At 46.6% G+C, this 12,866-nt stretch overlaps 1 protein-coding gene across 8 annotated transcripts in view; it reads left to right on the top strand.

The window, feature by feature from the left end:
• Positions 1-12,866, top strand: part of KIF21A (kinesin family member 21A) — a 719,281-nt gene that overhangs the window by 371,512 nt on the left and 334,903 nt on the right. For all 8 annotated transcript variants that reach the window (XM_085654100.1, XM_085654097.1, XM_085654095.1 and 5 more), the window contains one exon: positions 10,790-10,978. In XM_085654100.1, the coding sequence (XP_085510226.1) occupies positions 10,790-10,978 (189 nt within the window). The remainder of the gene's footprint in view (positions 1-10,789; positions 10,979-12,866) is intronic.

Here is a 12,866-nt window from a genome sequence, read left to right as displayed (position 1 = left end):
CACTGTGGCCCAGGTGGATAAGAATGTCGCCAGGCGTCATCGCCCGGCGCCGGGTGACCCTGCCTTTCTGACCACTCATCCTACGCCCGAGAGCCTGGTCATACAAACTTCACCGTCCCAGTGTGCCTTTCCCTCGGCTCCGCCGGATAAGGACTCTAAGAAGCTGGAGCAGTTCGGCAAGCGGTTGTTTTCTTCAGCCAGCTTAGGGCTGTGGTCGGTGAAGACCGCTTGCCTCTTGGGCCGCTGTTCCCACGTGGTGTGGGATGCCGTTGCACAGGTGTTGCCTCAGTGTCCTGAAGAGGCCCAAGCTGTGCCGTCTCAAGCTGTAGTCGAGGGTAAGGATGTGGCTAAGTTCGCCATTCGGTGTGGTTTGGACACCGCAGACTCACTGGGTAGAACCATTTCTACGACTGTGGCGCTTCGTCGCCACACCTGGTTGAGATCTACCGAGTTCTCCCCATATGTGCAAAGCTCCCTCATGGATATGCCCTTTGATGGCACTCGTCTGTTTGGCAATGAGGCTACGGCCAAGTTCTTAAGTCTTTCCACGAAAAACCCAGCCACACCTGGTTTTCGTTCCTTTCGTGGCCAAGGCAGGGGTGCCCAGGCCTGTTCCTTCAGCAAGCCTGTACAGAACCAGCCTCAGTGCGGATGCGGCTTCCGCAGGGACGGGTCTGGGAATCAGCATGGGGGTCAGACTACCTCTGCCCCCACTGCTTCTACCTCCAAACCATCCTAATCCGAGCTTTGGGGGGCTCCCTACGCCAGTGGGTGTCAGGATCCGCCATCACCTCCCCCACAGGCATGCTATCACATCGGACAAGTGGGTGTTGCAGATCATTCGCAAGGGTTACTCCCTTCCCTTTCATTCCACCCCTCCAGCCATGCCACCTCAGTACCACCGCATGTCGGGGGAACACTTGGCAACTCTCCAGCAGGAAGTCACGACCCTCTTGGCTAAGGGGGCCATCGAGTGTGTTCCTGGGCCAGAAGTAGGGAGTGGTTGTTATTCCCACTACTTTGTGGTCCCCAAAAAGGACAAGGGGGGTTTGCGCCCCATCTTGGACCTCAGGAACGTCAATCTCTTCCTCTGGAAGGAGAAGTTCAAGATGTTGACTCTGGCTCAGGTCTTGGCTGCCCTCGACCCTGGAGACCCGATGGTAGCGTTGGACTTGCAGGATGCATATTTTCGCATCCCCGTCCTGCCGGCCCACCAGCGTTACCTGCGGTTCATGGTAGGCCAGGAGCATTTTCAGTTTGCGTGCTCCCCTTCGGCCTTACCAGCACCCCTCGGGTGTTCACGAAGGTGATGGCGGTGGTCGCAGCTCAACTGCGCAGGTCTTACCTCGACGACTGGTTGTTGAAGGCGGGCTCACCCCAAGCAGTCGTCAACCACCTTCAGACTATGACCGACCTCCTGCAGTTGCTGGGGTTCTCCATCAACGTGCCGAAGTCGCACCTGAGTCCCTCTTCAAATCTCCCCTTTATCGGAGCGGTTCTGGATTCAACGCTGTTTCGGGTTTATCCTCCAGAGCAGCGAGTCCGGGATATTCAGGTTCTGATTCCGATCTTTCAGCCTCTATCCTGGGTTTCGGTCAGGATGACCCTCCGGCTCCTGGGCTTGATGGCCTCCTGCATCTTGCTGATGCCACATGCCAGATTGCATATGCGGGCTCTGCAGTGGGACCTGAAGTTCCAGTGGGCGCAGCATCAGGGCAACCTGTCCGATCATTTCCAGATCTCGGAGGGCACTGCACAACAATTGCAGTAGTGGCTCACAAATCGCGATTGGGTCAATGGCAGATCCCTCTCCCTTCCCCAACCGGAGCACACAGTGGTGACTGATGCGTCCCTCCTGGGATAGGGAGGCCACTTGGGAGAGGCGGGTGTCAGAGGACTCTGGTCTCCGGCGGAGTCCCGGCTCCATATCAACCTTTTGGAGCTTCGGGCGATCCGACTTGCACTGAAGGCATTCCTTACCTCTGTCCGGGGCAGTGTGCTGCTGGTGTTCACGGACAACACCACCGCCATGTGGTATTGCAACAAACAGGGCGGGGTGGGGTCCTAGACCCTATTTCAGGAGGCTCTGCGCCTCTGGACATGGCTGGAACATCAAGGCATTACCTTGGTGGTTCAACACCTGGCCGGTTCTCTGAACGCCAGGGCGGACGAACTCAGCCGCAGGTGGATGATGGATCACGAATGGCGTCTGAACTCGGACGTGGTGCAAGGTCTCTTTCAGCAGTGGGGAGAGCCTTCGTTAGATCTATTAGCCACCGAAGACAACGCGCAATGTCATCAGTTCTGCGCCTTGGAATTTCCAAGGCGGCACTCGCTCGGCTACGATTTTCGTCGCGAGTGGAGTTGCGGTCCATTGTACCCCTTTCCGCCTATACCACTTCTGCCCAGAGTGCTGAAGAAGATTCGGCGCGACCGGGCCCAAATCATCCTTGTGGCTCCGAATTGGGCACGAAGATACTGGTATCCCGAGCTACTCGGCATGGCGATCGATCCCCGGATCCGACTGCCTCTTCGGGAGGATCGTCTGTCACAGCAGCAGGGGTCGGTCCTCCACCCGAACCTGTCCAGCCTCCACCTCCGTGCATGGAGATTGAGCGGCGACAGTTGACCGCTTTTGATCTTCCTCCCGAAGTCTGTGATGTCATTCTGGCAGCCAGGTGTCCCTCCACTAAAACTGTATATGCCTGCAGGTGGAACAAGTTTGTGGCATGGTGCACAGCTAGGGCTGTGGATCCCCTTTCTGCCCCTCTTTCCGGAGTCCTCCTGTCCCTTCTTTCTTTGGCCCGGCAGGGCTCTGCTCTGGGCACTATCAAATGTTATCTTTCGGCCATCTTCACCTTTTTACGGCATCCAGATCAACCTTCTCTTTTTAAGTCCCCTGATTGTTAACCGTTTCCTAAAAGGCATTGCGCACACGTTTCCTCCTGTGCCGTTCATAATTCCTCAATGGGACTTGAACCTTGTCTTGACATATCTGATGTGCGCTCCCTTCGAGCCCCTTCATACCTGTCCTTTGCGTCTTCTCACTCTCAAGATGGCTTTCCTGGTAGCTATCACCTCTGCCAGAAGAGTGAGTGAGCTCCAGGCTCTTTCTTCCAAACCTCCTTTCCTCTCTGCTCATCCAGACAAGGTGGTTTTAAGGATCCATCCTTCGTTCTTGCCAAAATATTTCATGCCCTTCCACATCGGGCAGTCCATCACTTTGCCCGCCTTTTATCAGCCTCCGCATCCTTCGAAAGAGGAAGAGAGGCTCCACCGTCTGGACCCAAAACGTGCACTCTCGTTCTACCTGCTGCGCACACAACAGTTCTGGGGGGATGACCAGCTCTTTGTTGGCTACGTGGGTGCCAAAAGAGGTTGGGCTGTGCACAAGCAGACCATCTCTCTGGGTTGGTCGTTCTCTGCATCAAGGCCTGTTACTCGTTGGCGAAGAAAGAGCCTCCTGTGGGGCTGCGTGCCCATTCTACCAGGGCAACGGTGGCCACTACTGCCTTGGGACGCGGGGTCCCCTTGCAGGACATTTGTCAGGCAGCTACGTGGGCCTCGCTGCACACGATTACCAAGCATTACTGCCTTGACAGTCCGGTCCGGAGAGACAGCTTCTTTGGCCGTTCTGTTCTCAGTGACTTTCTGGTGTAATCTATTTGCAGACCCATCACCGGGGTTGGTATTGCTGGGGTATCTATTCTAAGGTAAGGAATCTATCACAAACGTGTCTCTTTTCATATGCACAAGTTACTACTTGTGTAATAATATATCTGTAAGAGACATTAGTTAGTGATAGATTGCTTACTGCCCCACCCATCCTCCCCGTTCTGCGAACAGATTTCTAGGGTTAAGGTCATCCCCTTTTAGGGCCCTAGTTTAATGGCACCAGTGGTCAGTTTCTTGCATGTCTCTGCGTTCCTGGTGCGGAAAGTCGTGTACAGAACTGATGTCATCGCGCATGGGTGGCGCCTGAGAGGTCTCCGTGACATCATCTCGGTGCATACAATCCCAGCGATGGACGCGGAGCCACACGACGCCACCTACTGACGCGCAGGGGCACTGCTAACGTAAAAAAACTTCCCGGATCCAGTCTGACGCCTGGGGATATTCTAAGGTAAGGATTCTATCCCTAACTAATGTCTCTTACAGGTATATCGTTACACAAGTAGTAACTTGTGCTTTAAGAAATCAAACAAAAAAAAGGCTTGGCATCATACCATGGCTTTTACAACATCAAACCTAAAAATTTGCCCCACAACCTGAATTCCTGCCCTGAACTCAACCTTGCATGACCTTGCCGTCGACATAATTGATGACATCATTTATCTATTCACAATCATGTTTGAAATAGTTGATGTTTCCCAACCCATACACTCCAAAGCTCACTAAATCTAGTGTTGGGTCTTGCTTAGCAAACTCTGGATGCAGGATACGGGTCATACAATTAGCAGCTCGACCCTTCAGTTTCACTTGGTTAATTCTGTGGCTATGCATCCAGTCTGTGTGGTTGCGACCCCACTGCATATGGCATGCGGCTGAGCACAGAACGCCACTGGGAGTAGGAACTGGACTTTGGCCACAGTCTGTTATGTACAAGTGCTAGGTGTGGTCTTTGCTTATGCCCTGTTTCCAGCCCTTGTGTCACCAAAGGAAAGGCCTGTGCTTGCGGCCTTGTGACGCAGGACAGTGCCTATGTTAATGCCAAATATATTATGACCTCTTTGTTACTGTGTCATTACATATCGACATTCTTCGAAGAACAAATGAGGGAAATGTTGTAGTACACTTTAAGTAAACCTTGGAAGTCTGATTACATGTATGGTAAGGCACAGTGGAAGAAGTAAAGAATTTATGGTGGGTGCCTTTTTAGCTAGATATATTTAGAGAAGAAAAATCATTAAGCGGAGTGTACTCTGTGACGGGGTAAGAGCACAGTGAAGCAAACTGCCAAAAGTATTTTGAGGTTAAATTTAGCCACTGTAAGAAACACCAGGCAGCCCACACTTGATAAATTATTTCTATGATGTGTTATATATGATGCAAAGTACATATGCAGTGTTATAACCAAATACATTTCACAGCTGTGATAGTTTTCCTGAATATTGCCTGGAAGACTTTTATGCCTTGTAGTGTAAGGCATAGCGGGAAGCCACTGAGAGAAGAGAAGCATGTGCTCAATGCAGATTTTGTGTTTTACGGAAGGAGACCCAACATTGGGATCAGAACGCAAGATACAGTGTGCAAGTTTGATTTATACCACACCAGGCACCACTAAATATTTGTCAGTCCCTGAAGGATTTGCATGTTCATTGCTCTGCAGTTGGCTGCTAAATTTCGGATCGAAAGTCCTTCATGGGCCCTCTTTACAAGCTGCAGGGGGAATCGGCTTGTAACTCCCCCTCAAGGAATTACCAATAACTGGGGTACCGGTAACTCCAGGGGCGGGGAAAATCCAGTTTATTACAAGTTTGAGCCTTCAAACCTTTTAAGAAATTAGGCATTGACATGAGATTTGGACATTCTTGGTCTGATTTCCTCAGTAATTCCTCATTTTGGCCTGGAATTTATCCTGTAGTTTTCAGCTGCGTTCAGCACCCAAAAACCTCAGGTAAAAGTTAACCTCTCATAATTTCAATGTTACTGGTCCCATTAGAATTGAGCAACCAAAAGTAATTAGTGCAAGGGTGACAAAAACTGGGTTATCCTGCCTCCTTTTTGAGCCTCATGCCTAAGCATCTACTTTTCCTGCCCAGTAGAATGTATTGATCTTATTGGGGAGGGTTTTCCCTACTCCCTGTGACCGAGTACCAGACTCTGCTAAATTGGGGATTCATCCTAAGGTGTACTCCGATCCCTAGTCAATGGTGACTACCGCCCTCAGACTGTGCTAAGGGTAAGACTGTTTGGTTCAGTAGGTAACTGTGCAGTGTCAGTAATATTACCAGTTGCAGTTTTCTCAAGAACACTCATTAGGAGACACATTCTGACTAGAATGGAACTCATGTACTCCTTCCCGCCATTGCCTCTCTCGAGTTCTGAAGAAGATCAAGAATGACCGGGCCTAATTAATCTTTGTGGCCCCACTTTGGGCCAGGAATGTGGTAGTGTGGAACCTGGAACTGCTGAATATGAGCATCGGTCCTCCAATCAGGCGACCACTAAAGGAGGCTAGGCAATTTACACCTTAATGCCTGGAGATTGAGCAGTGGTAAATGGCTGCTTTCGATTTGTTACCTGAAGCAGTGGATGTCATCCATGCCACAAGGCACCCATTAACAAAGTCCCTCTGTGCTGGGACCAGTTTGTAACCTGCTATGTTTGTTGGCTGGGACACTAACCACTTGAAAGCAGAGCGGTCTTGATGTATATCTGTTCAGCCCAGCAAGGCCTTGCAGTGGGCACAGTAAGAGGTTATTTGTCAGCACTTTTGGCCTTTTTGCATTTGCCGGACCAACTGTTCTTTTTTTAACTCACCTGTTGTGATGAGGGTTATTACAGTTTTGACACACGTTTTCTCCCAAACAGTTCCTGATGCCGCAGTGGAACCTTAACTTGGTCTTGACACTCCTTATATGTCCGTCTTTCAAGCCTATGCTTAGCTGCTTTCTGCATATTTTGACCTTGAAGACTGTTTCCTTATTGCGATTAGCTTGTTGTGTAAGTCAACTGCAGGCACTTTCAGGACAACTGTCCTACACCAACTTTCTCCTGGACAAATTGGTGCTGCGGACTCAGGTGGCCTTCGTACCAAAAGTCGTTACTCCTTTCCAAGTTTGACAATAGATTGCCCTACCAGTAATCTTTGCTTCTCCTCGCCCTGTAAAGGAAACGCAGAGTGTCAATAGGTTGGTTGGACATCAAAAGAGCTCTAAGTTATTACATTGATTGTACCAGGGTCAATCGAGTGAACAATTCACTTTTTGTGGGTTTCTCAGGAGCAAAGGAGGGAATGCCATGCTGAATAAGACCCTGTCAAAGCAAATAGTCCTCTGCATTAATATCTGCTTTGTACTGGCAAAGAAGCAGCCCCGCCTCAAGTCTGAAAGCTTATTCCGCCAATGCAGCTACGATTGCATTGGTGCGAGTTGGACCTGTCCTTGATTTCTGCCAGGCTGTGACATGGGCGTCATGAAGGACTCCCCGTCTGCTCAGTTCTGCAAGACCTTTTGGTCTGAGACCATGCCACAGAGTTGCTTTCTCTGGGAGCTACTGCTTTGGAATCTGTTCTAAGGAGGAATCTATCATAAGAAGAATTCAGCAGAAAAACGAGTTACCTTTGGTAATGCTGTTTCTGGTGGATACTCTAAACACAGATTTTCATTGCTCTCCCACCTCCCTGTTCTGTGGAGTGGCTTCTAAAAAGGTCCCAAACTAGTTGTCAGCACACTGTTAGCAACAATTGTTCACGCTCTGCGTCTGAGGGCACAGAAAGAGAAAAGAGAACTGGACCTCAGCATGCAAAGGGTGGCGTTTACATGCGAGTCTGCTCCATCAGTTGCAGAACTGTATGTAGTCAGCATAGAGCCAAGCAGTGCCACCTTTTAGCTTGCGGGAGCACTGCTACAAATTTTCCAGATCCAGTCTTAAAATCTGGGGGCTATTCAAAGGTGAGGAGTCTGTGGTTAAACAGAGTATACACCACAAAGAGCTATATCTAAGGTAGGTAACTTGTTCTTCCTCACTGCATAATCCTGCTGTTTTCAAGAAGAGATATGTAACTTTTAAAGTAGTTTCCTTGAGTAAAGAATTATTTATTTACAATGTAAGTTCATATTTTCATATAATTGGAAGTCCCTGTTTGTAGCCAGTAGTTTTCAAATGGTTGCCGGCTTGCACTGTGGTTTTTGTTAAGCTGTGTCATTCAAACTTTTGATGATGGTAAATGCCTTAGAAAATAATGAATACCCTCCCCAAATGTAATACTGTGTAGTTTCCACTTACTTGCACAATTTGTAAACCTTTTAATTGTTCTTGGTAAATCGGTCACAGTTCTAAAACGGTTATCTTGGACGTTTTCAAAATTGATTTCAGCACAGCTCTCTGTTGCCACTGTTGGTAATCTTCTGCGAATTATTTCAAGAATGCTGCTGGATAATGGCATTGTTACCACGGAGTGGGCTATTGCCAACAATTTAAATATCAATAATAGTTTATTGGAAAGGAAATGACCACTCCACAGGAAGTAAGTCTTGAGCCCACTCCCTGATCCAAGCAGGAAGCAACTTCAGCTTCTCTGAAAATATGCAGAAATTTAACATACACTGATCTACAATCAGAATGTAATTCTAAGAACATCTTCCATGTGCTTGCTGAATGCAGGGTATCCTGATCGGCGATTTAGAATAACTTGCATAGAATCTTGTTTAGTCTAATCAAGACTGAGTTACTTATGAAGTGCTAAACGACTCAGATGCCCCAGGTTGCGTTAGACAGAGGAGATGGTGTTAAAGAACTGTTTTCAATGATGACCTTCACTGCCATGTTTTGAAGAGCATGTGATATTTGACTTACCGAGGTATGGACAGCAAAGGATCGATCTCTCTCGTACCCTAGGAAATGCGTACCCTAAGCGTCAGACTGGGTTACATAAGATAGTCCTGTGCTTGATATATGCTGCAGTAGATCAGTATGTGGCCTCAGGGAAATATAGCTACGGCTGTAAACATCACCCTTTTGTTAACAGGAGCCATTACAGTAGTCTTAAAGTGGATGAAACACAGACTTGCCTGAAGACGTTTGTAATTACTCTAGCAACAGATATGTTCATTACATGCTGAACTTGAAAAACAAGACAACAAAAAAACAAGGAGTCTGTTCTGGAGAAAACAGTTGCTTCAGCTGTGCTTCTTTTTTCTAAAACATTTTATTGACTTTTGATTGCAAGCATGTAATTATAAAAAGCGTTATTGGCCATAAACATTTGAGGCAATTTCAGTCAGATACATCAAATTAAATTTGCCTACTACCAGGTGGTACAGCATATGAGTTCCTTATACCCAGTTAGAAAATCAACGTAGCAGGTGTCTTTGAACCACATTACTATAATCAAATGGCAGTCAGCCATCCATCCCCAGCTATGCTGTGTTGATACTATTAATTTAAAAGTAGATAAATCAAAGAAGTGTAAACCACTGGTGTGACACATTGTGGGCACCATCTGCATATGCATGCAGAGTCACCTGCCTTTTGAGGGCCATGAGTGTATACTTAATCCTGAAGTGACGGAAATTATATTCTCTGAATTGGGACGTTCATACAGGACCCATCATTACAGCCTTTTACAGTGTATTACACAAACAAACTGGTTCTTCATACCTGTTGTTCCTTTTCAGATAAAGTTGCTTGCCTATCTTATGGTCCACCCAACACTATTCTAGTCTTATTTGCTCCTCTCCCTGCTCAGAAAGAGGGAAAATTACATAGGCTGGACCACATGGGTATGGTAACTTATTACATGGACAGCACACTACAGTATAGTGTGGATAATCACGGCTGTGTGGGTTTTGCCTGAGTGAAAATGGACAAGACAGTACCCAACCATACGATTTCACATTGGGTTACACTTTGGATAAATATAAGCTCAGCTTTGGTCGAGAAAGATTCTAACTGGCTTTCGTGCCCACTTCGAATACAAAATAATGCTGGATGGAATGGTTGAATTCATTTCAGCCACTGGTAATTACTCGGGGCCACAACACAGTTCATCATTTTTCACCCAATATGCTGGGATCGGTGACTAAGTGGACTAATGCATCCAGTGTAGGGGCCTGTGTTCGACCTCATTGTCACCGGTTCAAATCCTGGCAAGTCCACTCAGCCTTTCATCCTTTTGAGGTTGATAAAATAAGTACCATTGAGTTGGGTAACAATAAACCTCTATTATTCAGCTCCAAGATACCCCTGGGTAAACGTACGCTTTATAAATGCACATGTTAACTTACTGTATGTCACTTTGTACTAAGACATAGCCATAAGCAAATCAGCCGTGATCCTGTTTCAATAGGAACAGTCCCGCCCCAACTGCCAAGCCAGGTCCTCTCTGAACTGGAACACCAGCAACACAGACCTGTTTTTGCCTAATTGGATCTCTGCAATCAGTGCAGCTTGGTGTTAGTGGCACAGTGAGCAAGCAACTGTTCGGGCATAACCATTGCACTTGGGGCATCGCACCATTGAATACAAAAAAGTAGTGGATGAAATGTTTGAATTAATCTCAGCCACTGATAATTACTCGGGCCACATCCCATTTCATCGTTTTTTTGCTCACCATGCCACTTCCGATTATACCTAGCCAAATGCAAATCAGCCTTTGTTCTGCTTCAGAAGGAAGAGTCCAGCCCGAACTGCAAGCTAGATCCTCCCTGAATCAAAACATAAGCAACCCAAGATCGGTTTCAGACTTTCTTAAGCACCTCTCCTCACCTTCTACGTTTTTGTAGCTTGCCTTGTAAATATAGTCTTTACCGGCATATAGTTATTTTATTGGTACTGTTTTTATCTCTTTAATTATTTCTCCTGCTAATGCCGTTGTCCAGAACAATCAATTGTTTCTTTAGAACAATGTTTTAATTACATAAATGTTTGCAATATTAATCTTATAGTTGTGAATGTTTTTTAGCTGTACTGTTTTTGTCTTTATAGAAGAGTGCATTTTTCCCCACTTTTTAGACTGTGCTAAATCATCTGTAAATTTGATGCTGTCCCTGTGTCTTGAGTGTTATGAAATACTCTGGACTGTATTTATTTGTTAAATAATGTTTGTTCTTTTATCTCATTATAGAAAATTATCAGGCAGATTTAGCAAACATTACTTGTGAAATTGCCATTAAGCAGAAACTAATAGATGAACTTGAAAACAGCCAGCGGAGATTACATACCCTGAAACAGCAGTATGAGGAGAAACTCATGATGCTCCAGCACAAAATACGCGACACCCAGCTCGAGCGAGATCAAGTACTTCAGAACATGGGTAAAATACTGCATCCACTATTTTGTTCTGTGTTGCCAATTTGATTTTCTTTCCCTTGGTCCGACAGTTTGAGGGCCCTCTCCTAGAGGGAACTGCATAAGAAGTGGCAGTCAGATAAACTTTACTGTGCAGATACTCATTTTGTTACACTGATGGAAATTTGCATCAAATGTTTTGATTCAAAACATAAGATCTTCTATAGGGTCATGTTAAACATTTATTGAAATCGTAATTATGCCTTGTAAAAAGAGTATGTGGTGATTTTTTTTTTATTTTATTAAGCCAAAAATGATATAACAAGGGTTTAGTCAGTTATTAAGGAGGGAGATAAAGCCTTTAAATGGACATTGGCTGCTGCAGATTACTTTCATGAATGCTTCCCAGACTGTAAACTAGATTGGGAAAATATTTTGAAAGTAATTGAAGGTCTTTTGCACAAAATGGTACTTCTCAACGCCAGCACTGGAGTCACAAGTATGGCTCAAGTTATATCACAGATGCATATTAGATGTCTGTTCCTTGTTTCCCGATGTTCTTTGACATGAGATCTGGAGGTGTTTCTGTTTGAGGGGAAAAGAATTGATGTTTTGTTGAGGTTTTTGTCTTTTGGGGCAATATTTCCTCCTACGACCTCTTACTTCTAGGCAGTGTGAGCAATGTTGTAAGCAGATGACGATTACTGACCCACAAGAGCTCTGCTTTTGGTGTTGGGCCCAAATTATGATTTAGTGCCCTGTAAGGCCTATTACCAGATGAACCCCAAGGCCATCTAAAAGAGGGAGGAGTAGCTGTAGCTGTGCCGCTTTTTCCTTCAGTGTCAACATCAGTTCCAGCCCCATGAAGTCGTTTACAACAATGATGACTGATTCGATCTTTCTACAGCCAGAAAAATAGATCCTTCATGTTTGAAGTAAACATAATATTTTTAAATGCACAATGTTTCCAGAGAGGAGACTTTTTTGAGGATACAAGATCTTTTTGGATCCCATCATGGTGCTATGGCTGTTGATAATTCAGTAAAACTGGATAATGACAGTGACTATGTTTTTATCTTGTAACTTTTTTCAGATTCACCTTTACTAGCCGGATTTGCAAGAATGCTCTTCGTTTAGACACTTAATTAGAAAAAGAGTGTTCAAGGCATATGAGCTGCAGATTACACACTGCATAGATCGCCATCTGGTGTTGGGCCCGGATGTTTGCACTTGTTTTTGTCTTGGAAAGTCTTTGGAAGTCACGAAGTATGTGACTACTCCTTTGGATCATAGTGCGCATGGGCTTCAGCTCCATACTCAGATAGTTTTTTTCCGCCATCGGCCTCGGGTGTGTTCTCGCGTTCCAGCTCGGAACCGTTAACGGTTTCTCTTCAACGCGCAATCCTTCCCATCTCGACGGTATTGTTTAGATCGCGTTTCCAACCACACGCGCCCTTCCACTCGAAGTCTTCGATTCCGATTGTCGACAAAGGCCTTCGGGCCGACCAGGGCCTCATCTCCGGCTCATGGAAAGGACGCCATTTAAAAAGTGTCCTCGATGTGGGTCGAAGTTTCCCCTCACCGACCTACATGAAGTGTGCAACCTCTGCCTCTCACCGGAGCACGAGGCCAGGGACTGTCCAGCTTGTGCCTCCTTCCGCTCCAAAAAGACCATCCGGGACCGACCAGCTCGAAAAACAATGGCGCGCTCGTCATCTTCGATCCCCGACAACATCTTTCGAGGGGGCGTCGATGTTCCGGAGAAGGGTCCAGTTGAGGAAGCCATCATAAGCAACTCCGAAGCAGACGATTCAGACGTCGAAGACATCACTCCAGCTCAAAGGGCCGTGAGTACAGACGTCGACCCCGACCCACCCACCCCCTCCACAATGTCGAAAAAGGCTTCGGTACCA

The sequence above is a fragment of the Triturus cristatus genome, chromosome 4_1, assembly GCF_964204655.1.
Source record: "Triturus cristatus chromosome 4_1, aTriCri1.1, whole genome shotgun sequence".
Classification (NCBI taxonomy): domain Eukaryota; kingdom Metazoa; phylum Chordata; class Amphibia; order Caudata; family Salamandridae; genus Triturus; species Triturus cristatus.
This window is presented reverse-complemented; position numbering and strand designations above follow the sequence as displayed.